The sequence below is a fragment of the Sus scrofa genome, chromosome 1 (assembly GCF_000003025.6).
Source record: "Sus scrofa isolate TJ Tabasco breed Duroc chromosome 1, Sscrofa11.1, whole genome shotgun sequence".
NCBI classification, from domain to species: Eukaryota; Metazoa; Chordata; class Mammalia; order Artiodactyla; family Suidae; genus Sus; species Sus scrofa.
Window position 1 is genome coordinate 230,213,829 of NC_010443.5, and position 23,632 is coordinate 230,237,460.

The 23,632-nt window shown below is 35.9% G+C and overlaps 1 protein-coding gene across 1 annotated transcript in view; it reads left to right on the top strand.

The window, feature by feature from the left end:
* The window catches only part of VPS13A (vacuolar protein sorting 13 homolog A), a 262,005-nt gene that overhangs the window by 144,490 nt on the left and 93,883 nt on the right, over positions 1-23,632 (top strand). Inside the window, 10 exon segments of the mRNA XM_021065108.1 lie at positions 465-592; positions 1,048-1,217; positions 2,605-2,822; positions 3,488-3,720; positions 16,501-16,593; positions 17,064-17,420; positions 19,055-19,156; positions 20,424-20,582; positions 20,758-21,013; positions 23,282-23,442. Of these exon segments, the coding sequence (XP_020920767.1) occupies positions 465-592; positions 1,048-1,217; positions 2,605-2,822; positions 3,488-3,720; positions 16,501-16,593; positions 17,064-17,420; positions 19,055-19,156; positions 20,424-20,582; positions 20,758-21,013; positions 23,282-23,442 (1,877 nt within the window).

Genomic DNA, 23,632 nt, shown 5'->3' on the forward strand with positions numbered 1-23,632 from the left:
GCTAGGGGTTGAATCAGAGCTATAGCTGCAGGCCTACACCTCAGCCACAGCAAAGCCAGGTCTGAGCCATGCCTGCGACCTACACTGCAGCTACTGCAATACCAGATCCTTTAACCCACTGAGTGAGGCCAGGGATTGAACCACATCTTTATGGATAGTAGTTGGGTTCTTTGCCCAGTGAGCCACAACGAGAACTCCAGTTCTGTTACTCTTATTTCACAAGAATTAAACCAAGAGCTTGTTAAAGATAAACCATGAGTATAATTAATACTCCCAGGTTATTATGGAAAGAATCATAAGTCAAGAGTTAGTAAATTCAATATCTTAGTTTTTAGATCTTTTTAATTGTTTTGAAAAACATTATACTTATTTAATAATTCTATTGAATCTATTTCAAGGCTGTTTTAGTGAATTCTCCTGTTCCTGACATTTTCTTTTATCCAATAACATTAATTTTTTCCAAGGAACAACTATAGTGACAGCTGCTGTGGTAGAAGTACATTCACATGCTGCTCAAGTTAAGACAACACTAAATATGAGTTTCCGAACTGATTATCTCACCATGGTTCTGTATAGTCCAGATCCTAAACAGGTAAGTTGAAGAAGAAAAGAAAATATATTTTCACTTGATGAAAATTATTTAGGTGAATGTTTATTAAAATAACAGTTGTTGGAGTTCCCTGGTGGCCTAGTAGTTGGGGATCTGAGTTGTCACTGCAGAGACTTGGGTCACTGCTGTGGTATGGGTTCAGTCCTTGGCCTAGGAGCTTCCATAGTACTGCAAGTGGCTGCCAATATTTCATGTGTATTTTGGAGTATCTGTTCCTCTGAGAAAAATTGTTCATCTTTTCACTTTAAGAATAAAACAATTTTCATCATTTCCCCCTTAAAATGAATTATCGTTCCTGTATCTGGTGATAAAAAAAATATTTTTAGTTAAAATCAGTATTTTTCTTGTCTTTCATTTTGAGCTCTTTGGAAATAGAGAATGTATTTTGTTTTAAATTTGTGTTTTTATATAAAATTTGTATTGATTTCCTCTTCCAGACTTTCTTTACAGGTATTCGTGATCCTTCTCTGAAACTTGCTGAATTTAAGTTGGAGAATATCATAAGTACTTTAAAAATGTGTACAGATGACTCAGTATCATCTTCCTTCTCATTAAAAAACTGTATTTTAGATGACAAAAGACCTCATGTCAAGAAAGCAACTCCTAGGTAACAGTATTCTAAGTTTTTACTTGATAAACTGTTGGTATATTTTATTTTATTTATTTATTTTTTGTCTTTTTGCTTTTTTAGGGCCGCTCCTGTGGCATATGGAGGTTCTCAGGCTAGTGCTCTAATCGGAGTTGTAGCCTCCAGCCTAATCCAGAGCCACAGCAACTAGGGATCTGAACCGTGTCTGCTACCTACACCACAGCTCATGGCAATGCTGAATCCTTAACCGACTGAGCAAGGCCAGGGATCGAACCTGCAACCTCATGGTTCCTAGTTGGATTTGTTAACCACTGAGCCACAAGGGAAACTCCTGTTGGTATATTTTACAGACCTTTTTCTCAAAGTTACATGTTCATTTTCTTGGTATATCCTAAAACCTTCAGAGCTTCAATGCAATCAAGTCAGTAGTTCTAAGTCAAAATTTTATATGCTGTAGTTCAATTATATCTTGTTCTTGCTGAATAATTGTTGATGGGTTAAATAGAAATAACCAATGCAATTAAATTGGTTTTTAAATTAATCTGTGTTATCCAGATTATTAATCCATGCAAATAGTAGTGGGAAATAAGTGAAAATTTGAGAAGAAAAAATATGCTGAGATTCAAAATTTTGATAAATTCTTAAGAACATACACCCTAATTTATGAAACATTTGTGCTCCCAAAGTCTATAAGTCTCTTTATTTTATAACAATTTTTTTCCATTATAGCTGGTTTATAGTGTTCTATCAATTTTCTGCTGTACAGCACGGTGATCCAGTAACCCATACTTGTATACATTCTTTTTTCTTAGATTATCATGCTCCATCACAAGTGACTAGACATAGTTCCCAGTGCTACACAGCAGGATCTCATTGCTTATCCATTTCAAAGGCAATAGTTTTCATCTATTAACCCCAAATTCCCAGTCCATCCCACTCCTTCCCCTCCCCCTTGACAACCACAAGTCTGTTCTCCATGTCCATGATTTTCTTTTCTGTGGAAATGTTCATTTGTGCCATATATTAGATTCCAGATATGTGATAACTATTTGTGCCATATATTAGATTCCAGATATGTGATAACATATAGTATTTGTCTTTCTCTCTCTGACTTACTTCGCTTAGTATGAGAGTCTCTGGTTCCATCCATGTTGCTGCAAATGGCATTATTGTGTTCTTTTTATGGCTGAGTAGTATTCCATTGTGTATATATACCACATCTTAATCCAATCATCTGTCAATGTTTTAAGTCTTATTTGGAGTACTTTGTGATCTTCCTGAGAGAAATGACTTCAGAATGCTCGTTTGCTCTTATTGAAAGGGCTGAGAGGTCTTTGAGTTTTATTGTTAGGTGTTTAGTTATTTGTAAGATATTCATAGGAATTATTCTTACTGTGTTTTTCAGAATGATAGGACTGACAGTTGGATTTGACAAAAAGGACATGATGGACATAAGATATAGGAAAGTCAGAGACGGTTGGGTATCTGATTTAGTCCTTCAAGAAATGTATATTTGTGCAAGTGTGGAATTTCTCCTAACAGTTGCAAATGTCTTTCTTGAGGCCTACACCACAGGCACTGCTGTAGATACCAGTGTTCAAACATGGCCTGCTAAAGAAGAAGGTTAGTTATTGGCTAAAATATTGAGTAGTGCTATAATAGCACTTACCTTCATTAGTTTTCTAGATGATGAGGTTAAATGGATTAATAAATTAAAAATCTTTATTTATCAGAGGTAAGAGAAAAACTTATGTGTTTTCTTATAAGATGTGCAGTTGGCCTATTTTTCAAAGTGTAAATATATATATTGGGTTCAAAAACTGTAAGACATTAAAATAAGTAGTTACACTTCAGTAATTTGAAAGAATTTTGCTGGAAGAAAACAAGGACAGAATAATGAAACAACGAATCCTTTTCATAACTAAAGATAATATTTTAACTTAAAGTCCTCTTTTATTCTTATTATATTTATAGTTTTCTACTATTGTTTACATTATTTCATTCATTATAGTATTATAGAAAGAGTTAGAAAACTGATTTATTTCCAACTCTGCCATTAAAATGAGATTTTTTTCCCACATTTTCAAATGTTCTTATGGCTATAGTTTCTTTAAATCTTATACTAAGAGAGAGAGTTGCAGTAAATTTTTTTGGGACCTAAGCTTCTTTTATTTTGCCTTTTACTTAGAATAGCAATAACATTTTCCTATAAATAACAATTTTTCATAAACAATGTATAGAAAAAATATTTGTAACAATTTAAAACCTTGTATTTTTTTCTACTTTAGTACCTATACAGCAATCAGAGAAGTGGGAAGTTAATATTCTTATTAAAAATCCAGAAATTGTATTTGTGGCTGATATGACAAGAAATGATGCTCCTGCCTTAGTCATTACAACACAATGTGAAATTTGTTGGAAAGGTGACCATGAAAATAATAGAATGACTGCTGCCATTAAAGATCTCCAAGTGAGAGCATGCCCATTTCTTCCAGTCAAGAGAAAAGGAAGGATCACTACTGTGAGTTCACTACATAAATATCTGCTTAATTGTAACCTATTTTGCATTTAGTATATACCACTCTAGGAAACTGCCTACATAAGCTTACCCTGTAAAATACCTTTATTTCTGCTTAGAGAGCCCAATTTAAATTATTGTTATACCAAGTTTGAAACACTTTAATTTTTCCAGTTGTTCCTTGTTGTCTTGTGTATTTGTGGTAATAGTTCCACTAAAAAATTGTTTTCATCTCATCTTGATACTTCTCACTTAAGACTTTACTCCAACTTTCTGACCATGTCAATTCCACAGTGCTTTTAGGCTGTTAAGACTTTATACCAATTGTAGTGTTGTTTCACTTTTATTATTTAAAATTTTTTATCCCATCTGGACATTTTTCACTTAGATGCGTTTTTGCCTTTCTCCATACGGATTATTTGAATCATAAGCCATTGCTTTGACATACTTCACTGTGTTATTCTTTAATATCCCCTTGACCTTCCTCCTGTTCATAAGTGATTGAAATTCATTTTTTCAAGTTAATGATCTGGCTCCTAATATTCTTTTTTTTTTTTTTTAGTCTTTTGTCTTTTTAAGGCTGCACCTGTGGCATATGGAGCTTCCCAGGCTAGGGATCTAATCAGAGCTGTTGCCGCTGGCTTATGCCACAGCCACAGCAATGCCAGATCTGAGCCGCATCTGTGACCTACACCACAGCTCACAGCAATGCCGGATCCTTAACCCATTGAGCAAGGCCAGGGATTGAACGTGAAACCTCATGGTTCCTAGTCAGATTTGTTTCCACTACTCCATGACAGGAACTCCTGACTCCTAATATTCTTATAAGACAGTTATAAAAATGTTTAGGCTTTGGCAGGAATAACAAAAGCATAAATATTGTAAATAAAATCAACATAGAAATATAAGATGTAATTTTGTTATAAGAAAATATTGTTTAGGATATAGGGTAAACTGCTGACCTAGTTTGCAAAGCTAATGGCTCACCCCTTAAACAGAGAAGAAATAGAATTCGGAGAGCATACTAATTCTCTTTTAGGTTATGACTTTTAAATTTTACACATCTTTCTTCTGTTCACTTCCTTTTGGCTTGAATGTATCTGTATGACCATTCTTACCTGCAAAAAAGGTTGGAGAATGTGGTCTCTTTGCTGAACTTTTATATTCAGATAAAATTTCGTTATTATAGAATACAAGGAGAAGTGTTATTAGGTGGCAACTAGAGATTTTTCTCAGAGTCCATGCAGAGGTATCTTCCATGGTTCACACAAATAATCCATACTTGTGGTAATTTTCTTTTTTTATTTTTAAATTTTATGATGATTTTTATTTTTTCCATTATAGCTGGTTTACAGTGTTCTGTGAATTTTCTACTGCACAGCAAGGTGACCCAGTCACACATACATGTATATATTCTTTTTTCTCACATTATTATGCTCCATCATAAGTGACTAGATATAGTTCCCAGTGCTATACAGCAGGATCTCATTGCTTATCCATTCCAAAGGCAATAGTTTGCATCTATTAACCCCAGATTCCCAGTACACCCCACTCCCTCTCCTCCCCCTCCTCCCCCTTCCTAACCACAAGTCTATTCTCCAAGTCCATGATTTTCTTTTCTGTGGAAATGTTCATTTGTGCCATATATTAGATTCCAGATATAAGTGATATCATACAGTATTTGTCTTTCTCTTTCTGACTTACTTCACTCAGTATGAGAGTCTAGGTCCATCCATGTTGCTGCAAATGGCATTATTGTGTTCTTTTTTATGGCTGAGTATTATTCCATTGTGTATATGTACCACATCTTCTTAATCCAGTCATCTGTCGATGGACATTTAGGTTCTTTCCACGTCTTGGCTATTGTGAATAGTGCTGCAATGAACATGCGGGTGCCTGTGTCTTTTTCAAGGAAAGTTTTGTCCGGATATATGCCCAAGAGTGGGGTTGCTAGGTCATGTGGTAGTTCTATATATAGTTTTCTAAGGTACCTCCATACCGTTCTCCACAGTGGTTGTACCAGCCTACATTCCCACCAACAGTGCAGGAGGGTTCCCTTTTCTCCACACCCCCTCCAGCATTTGTTATTTGTGGACTTATTAATCATGACCATTCTGACTTGTGTGAGGTGGAACCTCATGGTACTTTTGATTTGCATTTCTCTAATAATCATTGGTGTTGAACATTTTTTCATATGCTTGTTGGCCATCTGTTTATCTTCACTGGAGAAATGTCTATTCAGGTCTTTTGCCCAGTTTTCAGTTGGGTTGTTGGTAATAATTTTCTTTATTGAGTCTGCATGTGACTTCTCTTGGTCTGGTGGTATATTAACTAACAGACAAATGAGTTACCACTCTTCAACGGACACACACTTCACCACCACACACACAACCACTAATATAACAGTGGTGTAAAGACAGGATAATTGCAGAGTTCCCATCATGGTGCAGTGCAAATGAATCCGACTAGGAACCAGAAGGTTGTGCGTTCGATCCCTGGCCTTGCTCAGTGGGTTAAGCATCCATCGCTGCTGTGAGCTGTGGTGTAGGTTGCAGATGTGGCTCAGATCCCACCTTGCTGTGGCTGTGGTGTTGACCCACAGCTACAACTCCGATTTGCCCATAGCCTGGGAACCTCCTTATGCTGTGAGACATAAATAAATAAATAACCAAAGCTAATGTTTATTTATAGTGAAGGTTTTTAGGTAGAGAACTCTTTATTTATTTACTAATCTCTGTCTTCTGCCTGTCCTCCCTTCATCGTGACTTGGTAAAGGCTGCTTTAAGATTTTAAGGTTTAGGGTGGTGGATAGATAACATTTGTAATCTTTTTTTTTTTTTTTTTGCTATAGGTTCTTCTTTGTCTGATCTTAACAAAAATTGCCAGAGAAAAAAATAGCAGCTATAGTCTCATTTCTTGCTGAGTGTTCTCTTTAGAGGATGAATTTCTCAGTGTTTTTTCTTATAGGACTTTGCAGAAGGAGGTAATACACTGCAAGATTCTACCCAGACCTGTCTGGCTAAAATTTTAGGGTTTTTTTTTTTTTTGTTTGCTTGTTTGTTTGTTTTTCAAGAATATGGTCTATCTTCTTAGGTACTACCAGTAGCAGTTTTTACCAAATATTTTGCTATAGGATTGTTAGAATTGTCAGCTTTGTATTTTGTTTTATCTCTTGTCTATCCAGTTGCTAAAGCAGTCACAAATATTTTTTACCTTGTTGCAGTAGGGCCAATTTTTAGGTATGAAATTTTCTGTCTGTCTCTCTCTCTTTTTTTTTAAGGGCCACACCCGCGGCATATGGAGGTTCCCAGGCTAGGGGTCTAATCCGAGCTACAGCTGCGGACCTACGCCAGAGCCACAACACCGCCAGATCTGAGCCACATTTGCGACCTACACCACAGCTCACAGCAAGGCCGAATCCTTAACCCACTGAGCAAGGCCAGGGATCGAACCTGCAACCTCATGGTTCCTAGTCGGATTGGTTTCTGCTGTGCCACGATGGAAACTCCTAGTTTGTTTTTGATGATGCCAGTAATTGAGTCACCTCTCAGTTTATTTCTATTTTCTGTTTTCTTTTTGGCTTTGTTTCTTCATATATCAGATACCTTTTTACTGAATGCCAGGCAGTGTAATGAAATGCTAGAGATTTCTTTGATATTTTCTATTACTTCACCTGCAGCTCCGATTTGACCCCTAACCTGGGAACTTAGTAGGAATTAAATTTATGGGAGGCTGGGTTATAGTTGTAAGGCCTTGTTTACACCAGGTTCATATGGACTTTTGAGTGGTATCTTTTTAGGGATCCTATCTGAGATCCAGGAGTACTTTTTAGGGCCCATATTAAGGCCAGTTTTTGGAAGATGCTAAAATTGTTTTTTTCTTTTCATCCCCATTCTTCAGATCATTTTGAAATTGCTGATCGTTTTACTCTACTTAGCAGTAGCTCTCTGCTTAGTATACATGGTGTGTGTGTGTGTTTGTATGCATGCATGCCTGTGTGTGCAGCTAAAGAACTTAACAGATAACTGGAAGTTGAACTGCTTCAAAGTTTTGAAAGAACTTCTGTTTTTTTCCTTGGGGACTTTGCAAGGTTGCCTTGGTAGCTTGCTTATAGTTTAAACCAGACTTTTAAAAATTGAAGTATAGTTGCTGTACAGTATTGTATAAGTTACAGGTATATTGCATAGTGATTTATAATTTTTAAAGGTTATACTGCATTTATAGTCATTATAAGATATTGAGTATATTCTCTTGTGTTGTGCATTGTATTCTTATGGCTCATTTTATACCTCATAGTTTGTACTTTTTATTCCCATTCTCCTATACATGCCCCTCTGCCCCCTTTCCCTCTCCTCACTGGTAACCTCTAGATTGTACATCTGCTTCTTTTTTATATATTCACTAGTTTATTTTTTTATATTACATATATAAGTGTTATCATGCAGTATTTGTCTTTCTCTCTCTGAGTTATTTCACTTAGCATAGTGTCCTCCATATCCGTCCATGTTGCTGCAAATAGCAAAATTGTATGCTTTTTTATGGATGAGTAGTATTCTAGTGTGTGTGTTTGTGTGTCTGTGTGTGTACACATCTTCTTGATCCATTCATTTGTTGATGGTCACTTAGGTTGCTTCCAAGCCTTAGTAATTGTAAATAATGCTGCTGTGAACATTGGGGTTTATGTATCTTTTTTAACTGTAGTGGTTTTGTTTTTATTTCTGGTTTTTTGTTTTTGTTTTTTTTTTTATATTACCCAGGAATGGAGTGGCTGGGTAACATGGTAGTTCTATTTGCAGTTTTTTGAGAAACTTCCATTATAGTTTCTGCAGTAGCTATACCAATTCACATTTCCACCAACAGTGTACAGGGGTTCTTTTTTCCCACATCCTCACCAACATTTGTTATTTGTATTCTTTTTGTTGATAGCTCCTCTGATAGGTGCGATGTGATATTTCTTTGTGTTTTTGATATGTATTTCCCTGATGATTAGCAATGCTGGGTATCTCTTCATGTGCCCATTGACCATCCACATTTCCTCTATGGCAAAATGTCTATTCACTTCTGCCCATTTTCTAATCAGGTTGTTTGGTTTTTGGTTTGGGGGTGTTGTTTGGTTGTTTTTTTCTTTGATGTTGAGTTGTATGAACTGTTTCTATGTTTGGATATTAACCCCTTACTGGTCATATCATTTGCAAATATTTTCTCCTATTTAATAGGTTGTCTTTTCATTTTGTTCATGGTTTCATTTGCTGTGCAAAATCTTTCAAGTTTAATTAAGTCCCATTTATTTATTTTTGCTTTTTTTCCCCTTTCCTTTAGGGAAGGAATCCAAATATATACTGTTGCAATTTATGTCAAACAGTGTTCTGTGTTTTCCTTTAGGAGTTTTATGCTATCTAGTCTTATAATTTAAGTCTTTAATCCATTGTGAGTTTATTTTTATATATGGTGTTAGAGAATTTCCATTTTCATTCTTTTATATCAAATACACTTTTTTGGGGGCGGGGAGTGGTGCAGGTGTGGCCTATGGAAGTTCCCAGGTTAGGGGCTGAATTGGAGCTGCAGCTGCTAGCTTACACCACAGCCACAGCAATGCCAGATCCAAGCCACATCTTCGACCCACACCACAGCTCCCTGGCAGCTCCAGATCCTTAACCCACTGAGTGAGGCCAGGGATCAAACCCGCTTTGTCATGGGTACTTAGTCGGATTTCTTTCTGCTGTGCCACACATATGGGAGATCAAACCCATGCCACAGCAGTGACCAAAACCACTGCAACAACACCAGATCCCTAACCTGCTGTGCCACAGGAGAACTTTTTTTTTTTTACCCTAAATTTTTATAATTATCAACATGGGATAGTCTCATCTTTGCTACCTGTAGAGTATAGATTTACCCACTAGGATTTTATAATAATTTTTAAAATAAATTCTAATTCCTTTACAATTTTTTTGGTCTTTTTTTTTTAAGGCCTAACACACAGCATTTGTAGGTTCCCAGGCTAGGGCTCGAATTGGAGCTGCAGCTGTCAGCCTATACCACAGCAACACGGGAGCTGAGCCATGTCCGTGACCTACACCACAGTTCATGGCAATGTGGGATTCTTTACCTACCAAGTGAGGCCAAAGATCAAACCCGAAGTCTCATGGATCCTAGTTGGGTTTGTTAACCACTGAGCCATGACAGGAACTCCTAAATCCTTTAGAATTTTAAAAACCTTTTTAGAAAAAGGTGAATCTTGATCCAGTCATGATCCAGATGTTTATATCTACTGTAAATGGTTGTCAGCTTTTTTATGAATTTGCCTTACACTATTACTTTTCTAAACTTATTTCTTGCACTTAAATTTTTGTTTATGTTAGATTTATTAAAAATCATCTGCAGAAGTCAGATACTTGAATTGCAGAAAGTATTCATCCTTATTCCCATTGTTAAATGAGGTGATATTCCTGTAATTTTAATATTTGCTTGTGAATTTAAATATAAAAGCTTTAATATGTTGAAAAATATTCCATATCTAATTTTGAAAGAATCTTAATCGTGAATAACTGTAGAATTTTATTGAGTGCTTACTATGATCTGTTGAAAAAAACTGTAATAGATTTTTTTTACTACTCTTCCTTTTTTTTTTTTTTTTTCTTTTTTCTTTTTGCCTTTTCTTGAGCTGCTCCCGAGGCATATGGAGGTTCCCAGGCTAGGGGTCCAATCGGAGCTGTTGCAGCTGGCCTACACCACAGCCACAGCAACACGGGGATCCGAGCCACGTCTGCGACCCACACCACAACTCACGGCAACCCCAGATCCTTAACCCACTGAGCAAGGCCAGGGATCGAACCCGCAACCTCATGGTTCCTAGTCAGATTCATTAACCACTGCGCCACTATGGGAACTCCAAGTTTTTTTTTTTTTTTTACTACTCTTGAGACAGATTACATTGATGGTTTATCCTGTGTCATATTAGCCTTACATTTATGGGTTAATCCTAAATTTGAGGATATTTAAATTTTTTCTTTTGTTTGCTAATTAGGATTATATAAAAACACTATAACTGTTCTGGAGTAGTAAGTGAGGGAGACTTCTGAGAAATGCCTGAAGGATGTTTAAATATTAGCTGGTTAACCTGGGATAGAGGAGTCAAAGCAGGTGTTTCAGAACAAAGGGATAGAGTATCCTGAGAACCTGGGTTCCAGAGAGCATATGTCCCTACCACATATCTACCTACATACCAATATTGGTACTCTTACACTCTGCCTTTTTTCATAGTATTTAGTCATCCTCAATTGGAATCCTTCCCACCACCAAGGGAAGGGACTTTTTGTAAAGCAGGAAATTTATAGTCAGCTCTTGTAAGCTTCTGTAGATTTTTAGATAGGTAGATAGCCTACAGTTGTTTCTCTGAAGGGGAAGCAATATTATCAGGAAAGGAATGCATCATTAGTAAAAATCATTTAAGATTGAGAACACTATGGTGAGAACTGAGAGTAGGAGGGAGGGAAAAATGATAGAAATAGCAATACAATAAGAATGAGTTTAGGTGGAGACAATAAAATAATACTACTAGGAAAATAATTCCATTTTAAGAAATGCTTCCACATTATTAACTTGATCTCTAGTACTGTGTTATGGAAAATTTGACTATAATTTAGTTCTGCCATGAACATGTTTACTGTTGAGGACTAGCTGTATTTTTAATCCTGGGTAGCTTTACTAGACTTGAAAATATGGGAATTAAACAAGGATGAAAGTATATCTTCATATTTATTTTGGCAAGGGATTATAAAAAGGCGTATTAGAAGTTTCCAAGTTATAGGGAAATCTTTATATGTATTTATAATAGTATTTTTTGCCTTCTCTAAAATGAAATGACATAATTTTAAGTTGAAAATAGCAGATAATGGATTGTAGTTATAATTTCCTATCCCTGAAGTTTAAATAACATAGTGAATATTTAACTCACGTACCAGTTAATCTTGCTGATTTATTGGAATAATGGTAGATTTTAATTTCCTTTCTTTGGAGAATAGGTTTAGATGTAATTTTTTTATGATTTATTTTTCACCCTTAGCATAGCTGGAATTCTAAGTTTCCCTCCAGGATTTCTACCTTTTGTTGCATGTGCCCGGTGTTGTCTTCTATCCTTGAGTGTAGACAAGACCAATGAACATAATTAGGTTACTAATCACTTAACTTTGACTTTAAGAAAGAGAGACTCCAGATGGGCCTAACCTAATTTTTAAAACTGTGAAACATCAGGGAGATGCTTTCCTGTCGTCCTTGAAGAAGCCAACTGCCAGGTAAATAAGGCCACGTGTCAAGAACCTGTGAGCAACTAATAGGGGTAGAAAGTGGTCCCTCTCCAGATGCTTGCAAGCAAATGGAAATCTCAATCCTGCAGGCGCGTGCGCGCGCTCGCGCGCACACACACACACACACACACACACACACACGATGAATTCTACCACCAACCTGATGGATCTTGTAAACAAATTTTCCTAGTCATGCCTCCAGATGAGAACTCAGCTGCTGACATTTGATTTCAGTGTTTTTGATAGAATTTGCATGTGAGGCCATCTCTTGGAATTTTGTTTTTAAATCCTGGATTCAGTTTCAGTAGTTGTAGTTGGTCTGTTTATAGTTTCTATTTCTTCCTGGTTCAATCTTGGGAGATTGTACCTTTCTAAGAATTTGTCTGTTTCTTCTAGGTTGCCCATTTTATTGCCATATAGTTGTTTGTAGTAGTCTCTTATGATTCTGTGCTGTCAGTCATAACTTCTCCTTTTTTAGTTCTAATTTTAGTGATTTAAGCCCTCTTCTTTGTTGTTGTTGTTGTTGTTGTTGAAGGGTCTGGCTGAAGATTTAGTGATTTTAGTTTATGTTTTCAAATAACCAGCTTTTAGTTTCATTGATCTTTCCTATTGTTTTCTTTGTGTTTCATTTATTTCTGCTCTGATCTTTATCATGCCATCTAACTTTTTGTTTGTTCTCTTTTCTCTAGTTGCTTTAGGTGTAGAGTTAGATTATCTGAGATTTTTCTTGTATCCTGAGGTAAGATTGTATTCCCTCTTAGAACTGCTTTTGCTTGTGTGTTCTGTAAGTTTTGGATCATTGTGTCTTCATTGTCATTTGTCTCTAGGAATTTTTTTATATCCCCTTTGATTTCTTCAGTGAGCCATTGGTTGTTTAGTAGCATATTCTGGAGCTTCCCCATATTTGTGGGTTTTTCCTTCTGATTTCTACTTTCATAGTGTTGTGGTCAGAAAGGTGCTCAATAGGGTTTCAGTTTTCTTAAATTTGCCAAGGCTTGGTTTGTAGCTCAGCATATGATATATCTCAGATAATGTTCCATGTGCACTTGAGAAGAATGTATATTCTCCTGCTGTCAGATGGAACATTCTCTAAATATCAGTTGGGTCTGTGTAGTCTAATGTGTCATTTAAGGCCTCTGTTTCCATATTGATTTTCTGTCTGGATGATCTGTCCTTTGATGAAAGTGGGATGTTAAAGTCCCCAACTATTGTTGTATTAATGTCAGTATTCTTTGTTTCTAGCTTTTAGAGTCTGTCTTGTATATTGAGGTACTCTGGTTTGGGGTGATATATATTTAAAGTTGTTACATCCTCCTCTTGGCTTGATCCCTTGATTGTTAGGTAGTCCTTCCTTTCTTCTTGTAGTATTCTTTATTTTAAAGTTTTCTTTTTATCGTATTAATATTGGTAGTCCAGTTTTCTTTCAATTTCCATTTTCATGAAATCTATTTTTCCATGCTCTTGCTTTGTCTGTAGGTGTCCTTAGATCTGAACAGGGTCTCTCTTAGACAGAATATATACATGCCTTATTTTTGTATCCATTTAGTCTGTGTCTTTTGATTGTAGCACCAAATCCATTTACATTTAATGTAATTATTGGTATTTGTGTTATTCCCATTTTGTTCATTGTTTTGGATTTATTTTCATAGGTCTATTTTTTTCTGTCCTCTTTGATTCTCTTCTCTTGTGATTTGTGACTGTCTGTACCATTGTGTTTAGATTATCTTTTCTTTTTTGTGGGTATATCTATTGTAGTTTTTCAGTTTATGGTTCTTATAAGGTTTTGATGTAGCAGTGTGTATAATATATGCATAATACACATATATAATATATACATATATAATATATATAATACACGCAAGTGTATATATACTAGTCTGTGTGTGTCTGTGTGTATATATGTATATATATAGCAGTTTGTGTGTATGTATATACACAGACACACACATATATACACACAAGATAGTTTTAAGTTCTTGATCTCTTCTTAATTTGAAATACATTTCCAAGATCCTACATTTGTACTCTGCTCCTCTCATGATTGCTGGTTTTGATACTATATTTGATTTTGGATGATTTCCCTCTTTTACTTTATGTTTGCCTTTACCTGTTGGCTTTTCCATTTGTAATTGTCTTGTATCTGGTTGTGGCCTTTTCTTTTCCACCTAGAAAAGTTCTTTAGCTTATTGTAAAGCTCATTTGTTGGTGCTGAATTCTTTTAACTTTTGGTTATCTGTAAAGCTTTTGATTTCTGTTAAATCTGCAGAGACAGGGCTTGACAAGGGAAGGCTGGAGCCCATGCACTCCTAGAATAGTAGGTGCAGAGCCTGGTGCTTGCTCACAAGTTTCGTAATGTGTCTATGGCTCCCTGTCTCTCAGGACAGTGGGGTCAGGGTATGGTACCCGCTCACAAATTTCATATGTGTCTGGGGCTCCCTGCCTCTCAGGATAGTGGGGTCAGGGCCTGGTACCCACTCACAAGTTTCATAGGAGGGGCTATGGCTAATGCACTCCTGGGACAGTGGGGGCAGGGCCCGATACCTGCTCTTGGGTTTTGCAGGGGTGTTTGTGACCCATGCACTACCAGGACAACGGGGCTGGGCTTCTTGCCTGCCAGCAGGTTTCCCAGCAGCCACTTGGGCCCACATTGGTGGCAGATGCTTATGCCTGCCCCCACCCTCTTGTAGGCAATGTCTTTTGCCTAAGAGTGCTCACAGGGGATGAAACTCTTAATGTGGTCCTGGCCCTCTCCTCACATACCCCCTCAACATTGGTGCCTTGTCTTGCTGACAGGACCAGGTTTCTTCCAAGTAAACCCTTCTTTGGCACAGTCCAGCCTCTTCAGGCTGTCTCCTTGTAGCCATCCCCAGTGCACTCCCTGGGTCTGACTTTTGAATCCTCAGCCTCAGCTCCCAACTCTCATTTGTGCTGATGGATGACTGTCTAAGGTTGGAGAGTACAGGGCTGTTGTGCTGACTCTTCTTATTACCTTCCACAACCGGTTGCTGCTCCAAAGCTCTTCCTCCATCCAGACTGATATCTCCACTGGTGAGAGGACTTCTCTGGGTGCAGGAACCTTTCCTCCCTCACAACTCTCTCTTCATTTGGCATAGGCCGCATTCTGATGCCTCTCTCTCTCTTTTCTCTCTTTTTCTCCTTGGGCTACCCAGCCTCGTGGGATTTTTGTTTTTTTTCCCTTTTGGAATAGTTCTTGTGTCAGCATTCAGTAGACACTCCATGTGAATCATTCCACTTGTAGATATATTTTTTAATATTTTTGTAGGAAGAGGTGTCCTACTTCCTCAGCCACCTTGATCCCCCCTCTTTTCATTATCTTTTCATCTGTTGATGGGCACTTAGGTTGTTTCCATATCTTGGCTATTGTAAATAATGCTGCAGTGAATGTAGAGGTGACATATGCCTCTTTTATTTATTTATTTTCTTTTTTCTCTGCCCTGGGGCACATGGAGATCTCAGGCCAGGGATCAGATCCAAGCCACAGTTGGGATCTGTGCTGCAGCTATGGCAAGACTGGATCCTTAATCCTCTATGCCAGGCTCGGGATTGAACGTCTGTCCTAGTTCTCCAGAAATGCTGCCAATTCTGTTGCACTACAGTGGGAACTCCAATATATATCTTTTTAAATTAATGCTTTTGTATTCATTGGGTAAATATCCAGAAGTGGAATAGCTGAATCATATAGTAGGTGTATTCTTAATTTTCTGAGGATTCTCTATACTGTTTTCCACAATGGCTGCACCAATCCTACCACTAGTGTATGAGGAGGGTTCCCTTTCCTCTACATCCTTTCCAACCCTTGTTAGTTTTTGCCTTTTTGATAATAGCCATTCTGACCCATTCATGGTAATATCTTCTTATTGTTTTGATTTGTTTTCTCTAATAATTAGTGATGTTGAACATTTCTTCTCATGCCTGTTGGCCATCTGTCTTCTTTGGAAAAAAGTCTATACAGCTCCTCTGCCCATTTTTTAATTTGAGTTGTTTGGGGTTTTTTATTGCTGAGTACTTTGCCATTTTATATAAGAGACTTGAACATCCTTAGATTTTAGTATCTGCCATAGGTTGGGGGAAGGAGGCAGGGGACAGGTGTGTGTGTGTCCTGGAATCGGTTTCCTAGGGATACCAAGGGACTACTATAAAATAAAATACAGAATATAAGTTTTGTAAGGTTTCCATATATATATATATATGTATATATATATATGTATATATATATATATGCATGTTTGAGAAGTTCTTCTACTTTGTTATATTAATAGTGTTGCTGATGTTATTAGTACTTTCTATTTATTATAAATAGTGAGTAAGAGGATAGTTAAAAATGTGTTACTGATTCACTTGTTTCTTTAAATAGTTATTTTACCAGTTTACTTAACAAATATCTATTACTGGGCAAGATTTTAGATAAAAAAATATTTTAAGAACAATGTTAATAGTATCAGTTTTCCTCTCATAGGTTTTGCAGCCCTGTGACTTGTTCTATCAAGCCACTCAGATAAGTACAGATCCAAAAGTGATTGATTTATCAGTAAAATCCCTGACACTGAAGGTAAGTAACAATGTAGTCAGCCATTCAGATCTTTAGTGCCTTTTTAAAAAAATTAAGAAATGTAGAAATAACCAATTATTATAGCAACCCTTTTAATTGTTAAATAAGCAGAAGAAAAGCTATTTTTTAAAAATAATTTTATGACATAATTTTAAAATAAGTACTTTTTATAATGAATGTCTTCACATATTATATTAGCAGTTGACTGCTTCTATAGTTAACATCTCTATAGTATGTGTAATTGAAATTGATTGGTTTAATATCACCATGGAAATATTTTAACAGTTGAAATTAGAATTGAAAAAAATTTTTATAGACATCAAATGGTATATACTGTTTTTTGGTAGTATTGCTGGTTCAATATTAATTCCTCTTGATCCTTCAGCAAATTCATTTAGTATTATTTGAAGTGTGTATTTTTGAAAATGGTTTGTGTAGATTTTTTAATTGGTTTAAATTTTTCCCCTTAGGTTTCACCAGTTATCATAAATACTGTGATTACCATAACTTCAGCACTTTACACAGCTAAGGAAACCGTCCCACAAGAAACTGCTTCTTCTACAGCACAATTATGGGAAAAAAAAGATACAAAAAATTTAAAAATGTGGTTTCTTGAAGAACCAAATGAAGTTGAAAAAATAGCTCCCACAACTGAATTGGTGCCCAATGGAGAGATGATAAAAATGAATATTGATTCTATTTTTATAGTTCTTGAGGCTGGAATTGGACATAGAACAGTGCCTATGCTTTTGGCAAAATCACGTTTCTCAGGGGAAGGCAAAAACTGGAGTTCTCTGATAAATCTGCACTGTCAGCTTGAGCTAGAAGTAAGCATATGTAGTATTTTTCTAGATATTATAACAAATAATGTGACATATAGACTCTTTTGCAAATCTTATTTAGTCATTTAAGTTTATTATAAATGTAATGTTGGTTTACAAAACTTTTGGAAGAAAGTTTACAGATTTATGCCCTTGATGTTGTTGTTTTTAGGTGTACATTACTTTTACATTTATTTAGAGTACATATCTGTATTAAGTTTACATTTCAATTGATTTCATGCAAATTAATGTTGGTAATATTAAATAGACTTGAATAGATACAAAATTAGTTTTTTTTTTTTTTTTTATTTTTAGGGCTGCATCTGCAGCATTTGGAAGTTCGCAGGCTAGGGGTCGAATCAGAGCTGCAGCTGCCAGTCTACACCACAGCCACAGTAATGCGGTATCTGAGCTGTGTCTGTGGACTACACCGCAGCTCACAGCAACATTGGATCCCTGACCCACTGAGAGAGGCCAGGGATTGAACCCACATCCTCAAGGATCCTAGTTGGGTTCATTACCACAACTAGGATCTTACTTCTAAGAATTAAATTGATAAATTCCCATTGTGGCTCAGTGGGTTAATAACCAGATTAGTATCCATGAGGATACAGGTATGATCCCTGGCCTTGCTCAGTGGGTTAAGGATCTGGTGTTTTCATAATCTGCAGTGTAGGTCACAAAAGTGGCTTGGATCTGCATTGCTGTGGCTGTGGTGAAGGCTGGCAGCTACAGCTCCATTTCAACCCCTAGCCTGGGAACTTCCAAATGCCATAGGTATGGCCCTTAAAAAAAAATAAAAAATAAAAATAAAAGAATTAAATACGCTTTTTCCTTTAAAATTATATTGGACTATTTCTTAATCTTCTCTAAAATATTAATAGAAAGAATTAGAAGTGTAGGCCTTATACTTTGATGTAACACAATTTTTATACTCAAGTGAGAATCTAACAAGGTCTTTCAACTTTTTGTTAGAGTCCTTTAATTATATAAATTATATTTGCTTTGAAGCAATATGTATTTTGCTTCAGAATTTCCCAGAGATATTTTGCTTTAAATTATTGAGTTTCTGTCTGGTAGAAACTAATATTCTATTTTAATAAATATGAAAAAATTTTAAGCAGCTGTAATATTTGTATTGATGCAGAGTTACATACTAATAGAGGTAGAACTAACAGACTACATTTCAGATTTTCACGTTTTTACTAGTATTGTCTATATTTTGTAGAGGATTTAATCTAGGATATCCAGGAAATTCAGTTAATTCAAATAAGTACACACTTATTGAATCATATCTTACTTGCCTGTAAGGGCTTTCAAAGTCAGTGGAAGTAGACAGACATGTTTTAAAATGTCAGCAGTGTTTGATAGATGAACAGTTTTTGATGTTAAATCCAGACTGAAAGTCAAGGAAAGATACTTAAAAGAATTTTTGTCTGAATTAAATTGTGAAGACTAGACTATGAAGTTAGCCAGGTGAGGAAACTGAGGAAGTATGTATAGGAAAAATGGCATGTAGATGGTTTTCATGTAAAAGAAATACAACAGCCAAAAGGAATGGTGGTGGAAAACAGAATGGAATATCATTTTAGAAAATACTAGAATGCCTTATTTAAAAAAATTAAAAATTCTCTCTCTAGGTACATTATTACAATGAAATGTTTGGTGTATGGGAGCCTTTGCTTGAACCCTTAGAAATTGATCAGACTGAAGATTTTAGACCATGGAATCTTGGAATCAAGGTATTTTTGAAATAAATTCAGATATTAAGGATGTCCACATCCACTTTAATTTTAATCACAGCAGAGTACAAGTATATCATTACAAGCCTTTCCACATGCTTCCTTGTTTGACCTCTGAATGTAATTTTCAAACCCAGGGCCAGTGCCTTCTGGGCTTCTAATAAAAATAGTTAAGTAACTTTTATTACGTACTAGGCACTGTTCTAAATAATCTACTTTTGCTTCACCCTTACAACAAATTTCTGAGGGAGATACAGTTTTAAACTCCAATTTAAAATGTGACGGGACTGAAACTGTAGAAGTAAAAGGCCTTCCATAAAATAATACCTTTAAATTGGAAGAGACAGGATGCAGTCTGACTACAGAGTCTCCATGTGTAACCGTCATGTTAAAATATCTCTAGCTTTTCTTGTGGGTTGTAGTCTGTTTCAAGTTTTCTTTGATCACTGAAGGGTGTATATATAGAAGAAGATATATTTGCTTGAAATACACTGTGAATTTATGTAATCATATGAATCAGGACATTTGAATGGATGAAATGAAATTGTGCTTCTGAAGCTAGAGACTGCATAATTACTAGCATTTCTCCTCCTTAGTAGTGACTCAGTCAACATGCAGACAAATTTTCAGTGGTTTAAAGCCAAGCCAAGCCACAGCAACAAAGATGACTAGCAGCTTTTTGTATTAGACCAGTACATTTAATTATCCACATACTTCAAATAAAGTATTTGGATAAAGGAGCTTCTTTGGTGGTGGTTAGGTTGAAATACACATAAGCAGTGGGTCTGTAAGTCCTCAAAAGAGGTAGGTGCTATTGATTCATATGAGCCTTAGGTCCTAGTGACGCTGTTCTGCAACTATTATTGGACTTCTTAAGTCCCTAGGTTTCTGTTATTTATTGAGCATGACCAATAGACTAAATGCCTTTTCTTGCTTTGAATTTCTGTGTGCTCTGTGCTTCTAATTTTCATTCAGATGTCACAAGCATTTAGTGATTTTAGGGTTTTCTTCCCTTCTAAAGTGTGCCTGCCATTTTAGTGTCACTGAGGAGAAAACGTTTTCTTCCCGTACTGTTCCTATCCAGTGTTACCTTAGTTAGCTGATGTCCAAGTAATTCCAGAAAAGCATTAGAACTGATAAAATTTATTGTTCTCTAACATTGTCATTGGAATTAGTCTAACATTTGTTTTCTCTTTGCAAAATGACTATTGTTTTGCTCCTAGGAACAAATTTTCATCACTTTTCTATAATTTGTATGTTATTTTAGATGAAAAAGAAAGCCAAAAAGGCCATTGTTGAGTCAGATACTGAAGAAGAAAATTACAAAGTGCCAGAATATAAAACTGTCATCACTTTCCATTCAAAAGACCAACTGAACATTACATTATCCAAATGTGGCCTTGTAATGTTAAATAATTTAGTCAAGGTAAGAAAAGTACTTGATACTTTAAATGTTGATGTACTGGTCTGAGTGAGTACTTCTATTTCATTGAAAAAGAAGTTTTTTCCTGTCAACTTGGCTATTTGTCATATGTCCACTAGTGTTCTGCTTTTCATTTAGTTTTCTGCATTTTTTTTTTACAATAACTCTTCCTTATTAGGCATTTACAGAAGCTGCCACATTATCTTCATCTGGCATCATAAGGGATCTAGCACCATTTATAATTTTAAATTCTCTTGGACTCAATATCTCTGTTACACCAAGTGAATCTTTTAGCGTACTCAACGTACCTATGGCAAAATCATATGTATTGAAAAGTGAGGAGAGTTTAAGTATGGATTACGTCCGAACTAAAGATAATGATCATTTCAATGCAATGACCAGCCTAAGCAGCAAACTCTTCTTCATTCTTCTTAGTAAGTGATAAATTAACTTCCTGGGGCCTAAATTTCTTCTAAGTTGTATTTTATATCCCATTTTACTCATTTATGTTATCTCACAGGTTTTTTGTTTTGTTTTGTTTTTTTACTACTTTTGTATCTTTATTCTTCCTGGGTAATTGTATGGATAAAAGCTAATGTACAGAAATCATGAACATGACACACGATAAGCATTCCATAAACACCATAGTTATTATTATCATTATTGTACCATGTGGAAGGAGGATTGCATTTACTGTATAGATGGGAAAGCTCCAGACCAAAGAAAAGAAACGGCTGCCATATAGTCATGAGACCAGTCAAGCTCATATACTGTGTAATGACCCTTTACATGGAGCTCATACATTTATTATTTTGAAAATCATCTCAAAGATAAAAAAAGTCTGGATTCTACTGGAAGAGTAATCAGTACATGTTAAAACTTAGCTTGATTTTTGTCTACGACTCTGAGAGCTCAAAAAAAAAAAAGTCAAGTTTTGGAGTAGAGCCCAGGACTGAGTTAGTAGGTCCAATTCAAAATGATGTGCCCAGAGAAAGCCAAAGAAAGGAATCAAGAAACCTCCTTCCTGGGCTCCATGGTCTGTGGCCAAATTATCATTACAAATTTTTTAGATCTTGTTCCCAATATGTTCCAAATTTTATTATTTCCTTTGCAGGTTGCTGTTGTCATTATATTATTATAGTTCAGATTGACTTTCTTTATCCACCACTTTATTTAGAGCATGGAAATTTACTATTTTTTTAAAGTTGTAGAGAGGAAAAATATTAACTCATCCTTAGTAAGCTTTCACAGGGTATAGCTATGTTTGTTTTAACCACCTTTAGTATAACTAAGTAGAATGCTACCGGTTTTGCAACTGAATGAATTCAGAATCTTTTTTTTTTTTTTTTTAAGGGCCATATATGCAGCATATGAAAGTTCCCAGGCTAGGAGTCAAATCGTAGCTTCAGCTGCTGGCCTCCACCGCAGCTCACAGCAATGCCAGATCCAAGCCGCATCTGCAACCTACACTATAGCTTGCAGCAACAACAGATCCTTAACTCATTGAGCAAGGCCAGGGGATCAAACCTGCATCCTCAGGGACATGGTGTCAGGTTCTAATGCTGAGCCACAATGGGAACTTCTAAATTTTAAAATTATCATAGTATATACTCATTGTGAGGTTAAATATTAAATAGTCCCAAAGACTCACCCACTCTACTTTGACAGGGTGACATTTGAATAGTTAGGGAAGGGAGTGCATTTGAAAGGTTAATGAGACTTTGAGGAGGGGTACTAAAACTGATAGCTTAATATTTTTTTTATATGCAGGAAATGATTCATAAAAGTGGCTAGGTTTCAGGTATTGTCCCGGCACTGTCAGTGAATTGTTCTCATCAAATTTGCCTCTGTTTGAACATTTTTTTGGTTTTTTCTTTTGTTTGTTTTTTTGTTTTTATTTGCTTTTTAGGGCCATACCCCCACGGCGTATGGAGATTCCCAGGCTAGGGTTTGATTTGGAGCTACAGCTGCCAGCCTGTGCCACTGCCACAGCAACACTGGATTGGAGCCACATCTTTGACCTACACCACAACTCATGGAAACACTGGATCCTTAACCCACTGAGCAATGCCAGGGATTGCACCTGCGTCCTCATGGATACTAGTTGGGTTCAGTAACCGCTGAGCTGTGATGAGAACTCCGTTTTTTGTTTGTTTGTTTGTTTTTAAAGATTTTTATGGGATAGCAGGGAGGGGGGTTATATACACCCCAATAGAATACATGTTCTGTATGTTAAATAAGACTGCATAAAATTTTAATTAAATCTTAGATATCACAAGGTGTCAAAGATTCTTGCAAAAATTAAAAACTGAAAAATTGCAGCTACTTGGTAATTGCAATGACTGCCTGAATGTATTCGGCTCTGGTTATTTTGACAGCTAAGCAGAGATCAGTGTTCTTGTATTTTCTAGTAATTTCTTTGATCAGTCGGTTATTTTTAAAAGGTTATGTTGTTGTCTTAGGTTAAACTGCGAATGAGATTTTTTTTTAAATTAAAAACATTTTTTGGTAAAATGCTTTGAAAGTTTTCAGTGAATGGTGTAGAAATGTGTTATTGATTCTTGAAATATTCATTTGTATAAATTAAAGTGATAATTATTCATAAGTTGAAGAAAACGTCTGATATTTCTGGTTTACTGTGTTTACATAAAATTATTATGTGATTTATAATAAAAACATGCAAACATATATATTTAATTTAGCACCTGCTAACCACTCTGCTGCTGATAAAATCCCTTTAACAAAAGTTGGACGACGACTCTATACTGTACGACACAGAGAGTCTGGAGTTGAAAGATCTATTGTTTGTCAAATTGATGCAGTGGAAGGAAGTAAGAAGGTAACCATTCGCTCCCCAGTGCAGGTACTGAATGATTCATTTTTTTGTGGGATTTTATTATTCATATTTGTGTGCTGCTTTAAAGAAAACTAAAGCAAATTACTAGCAAAAGAAGACAAACTATAATAGAAATACACCTAATATCTAAATAATCATTATCAGTAATTACTACTCTAATACAAGCAGTTGTAGAATTTTGTTGACCTTACTTCTC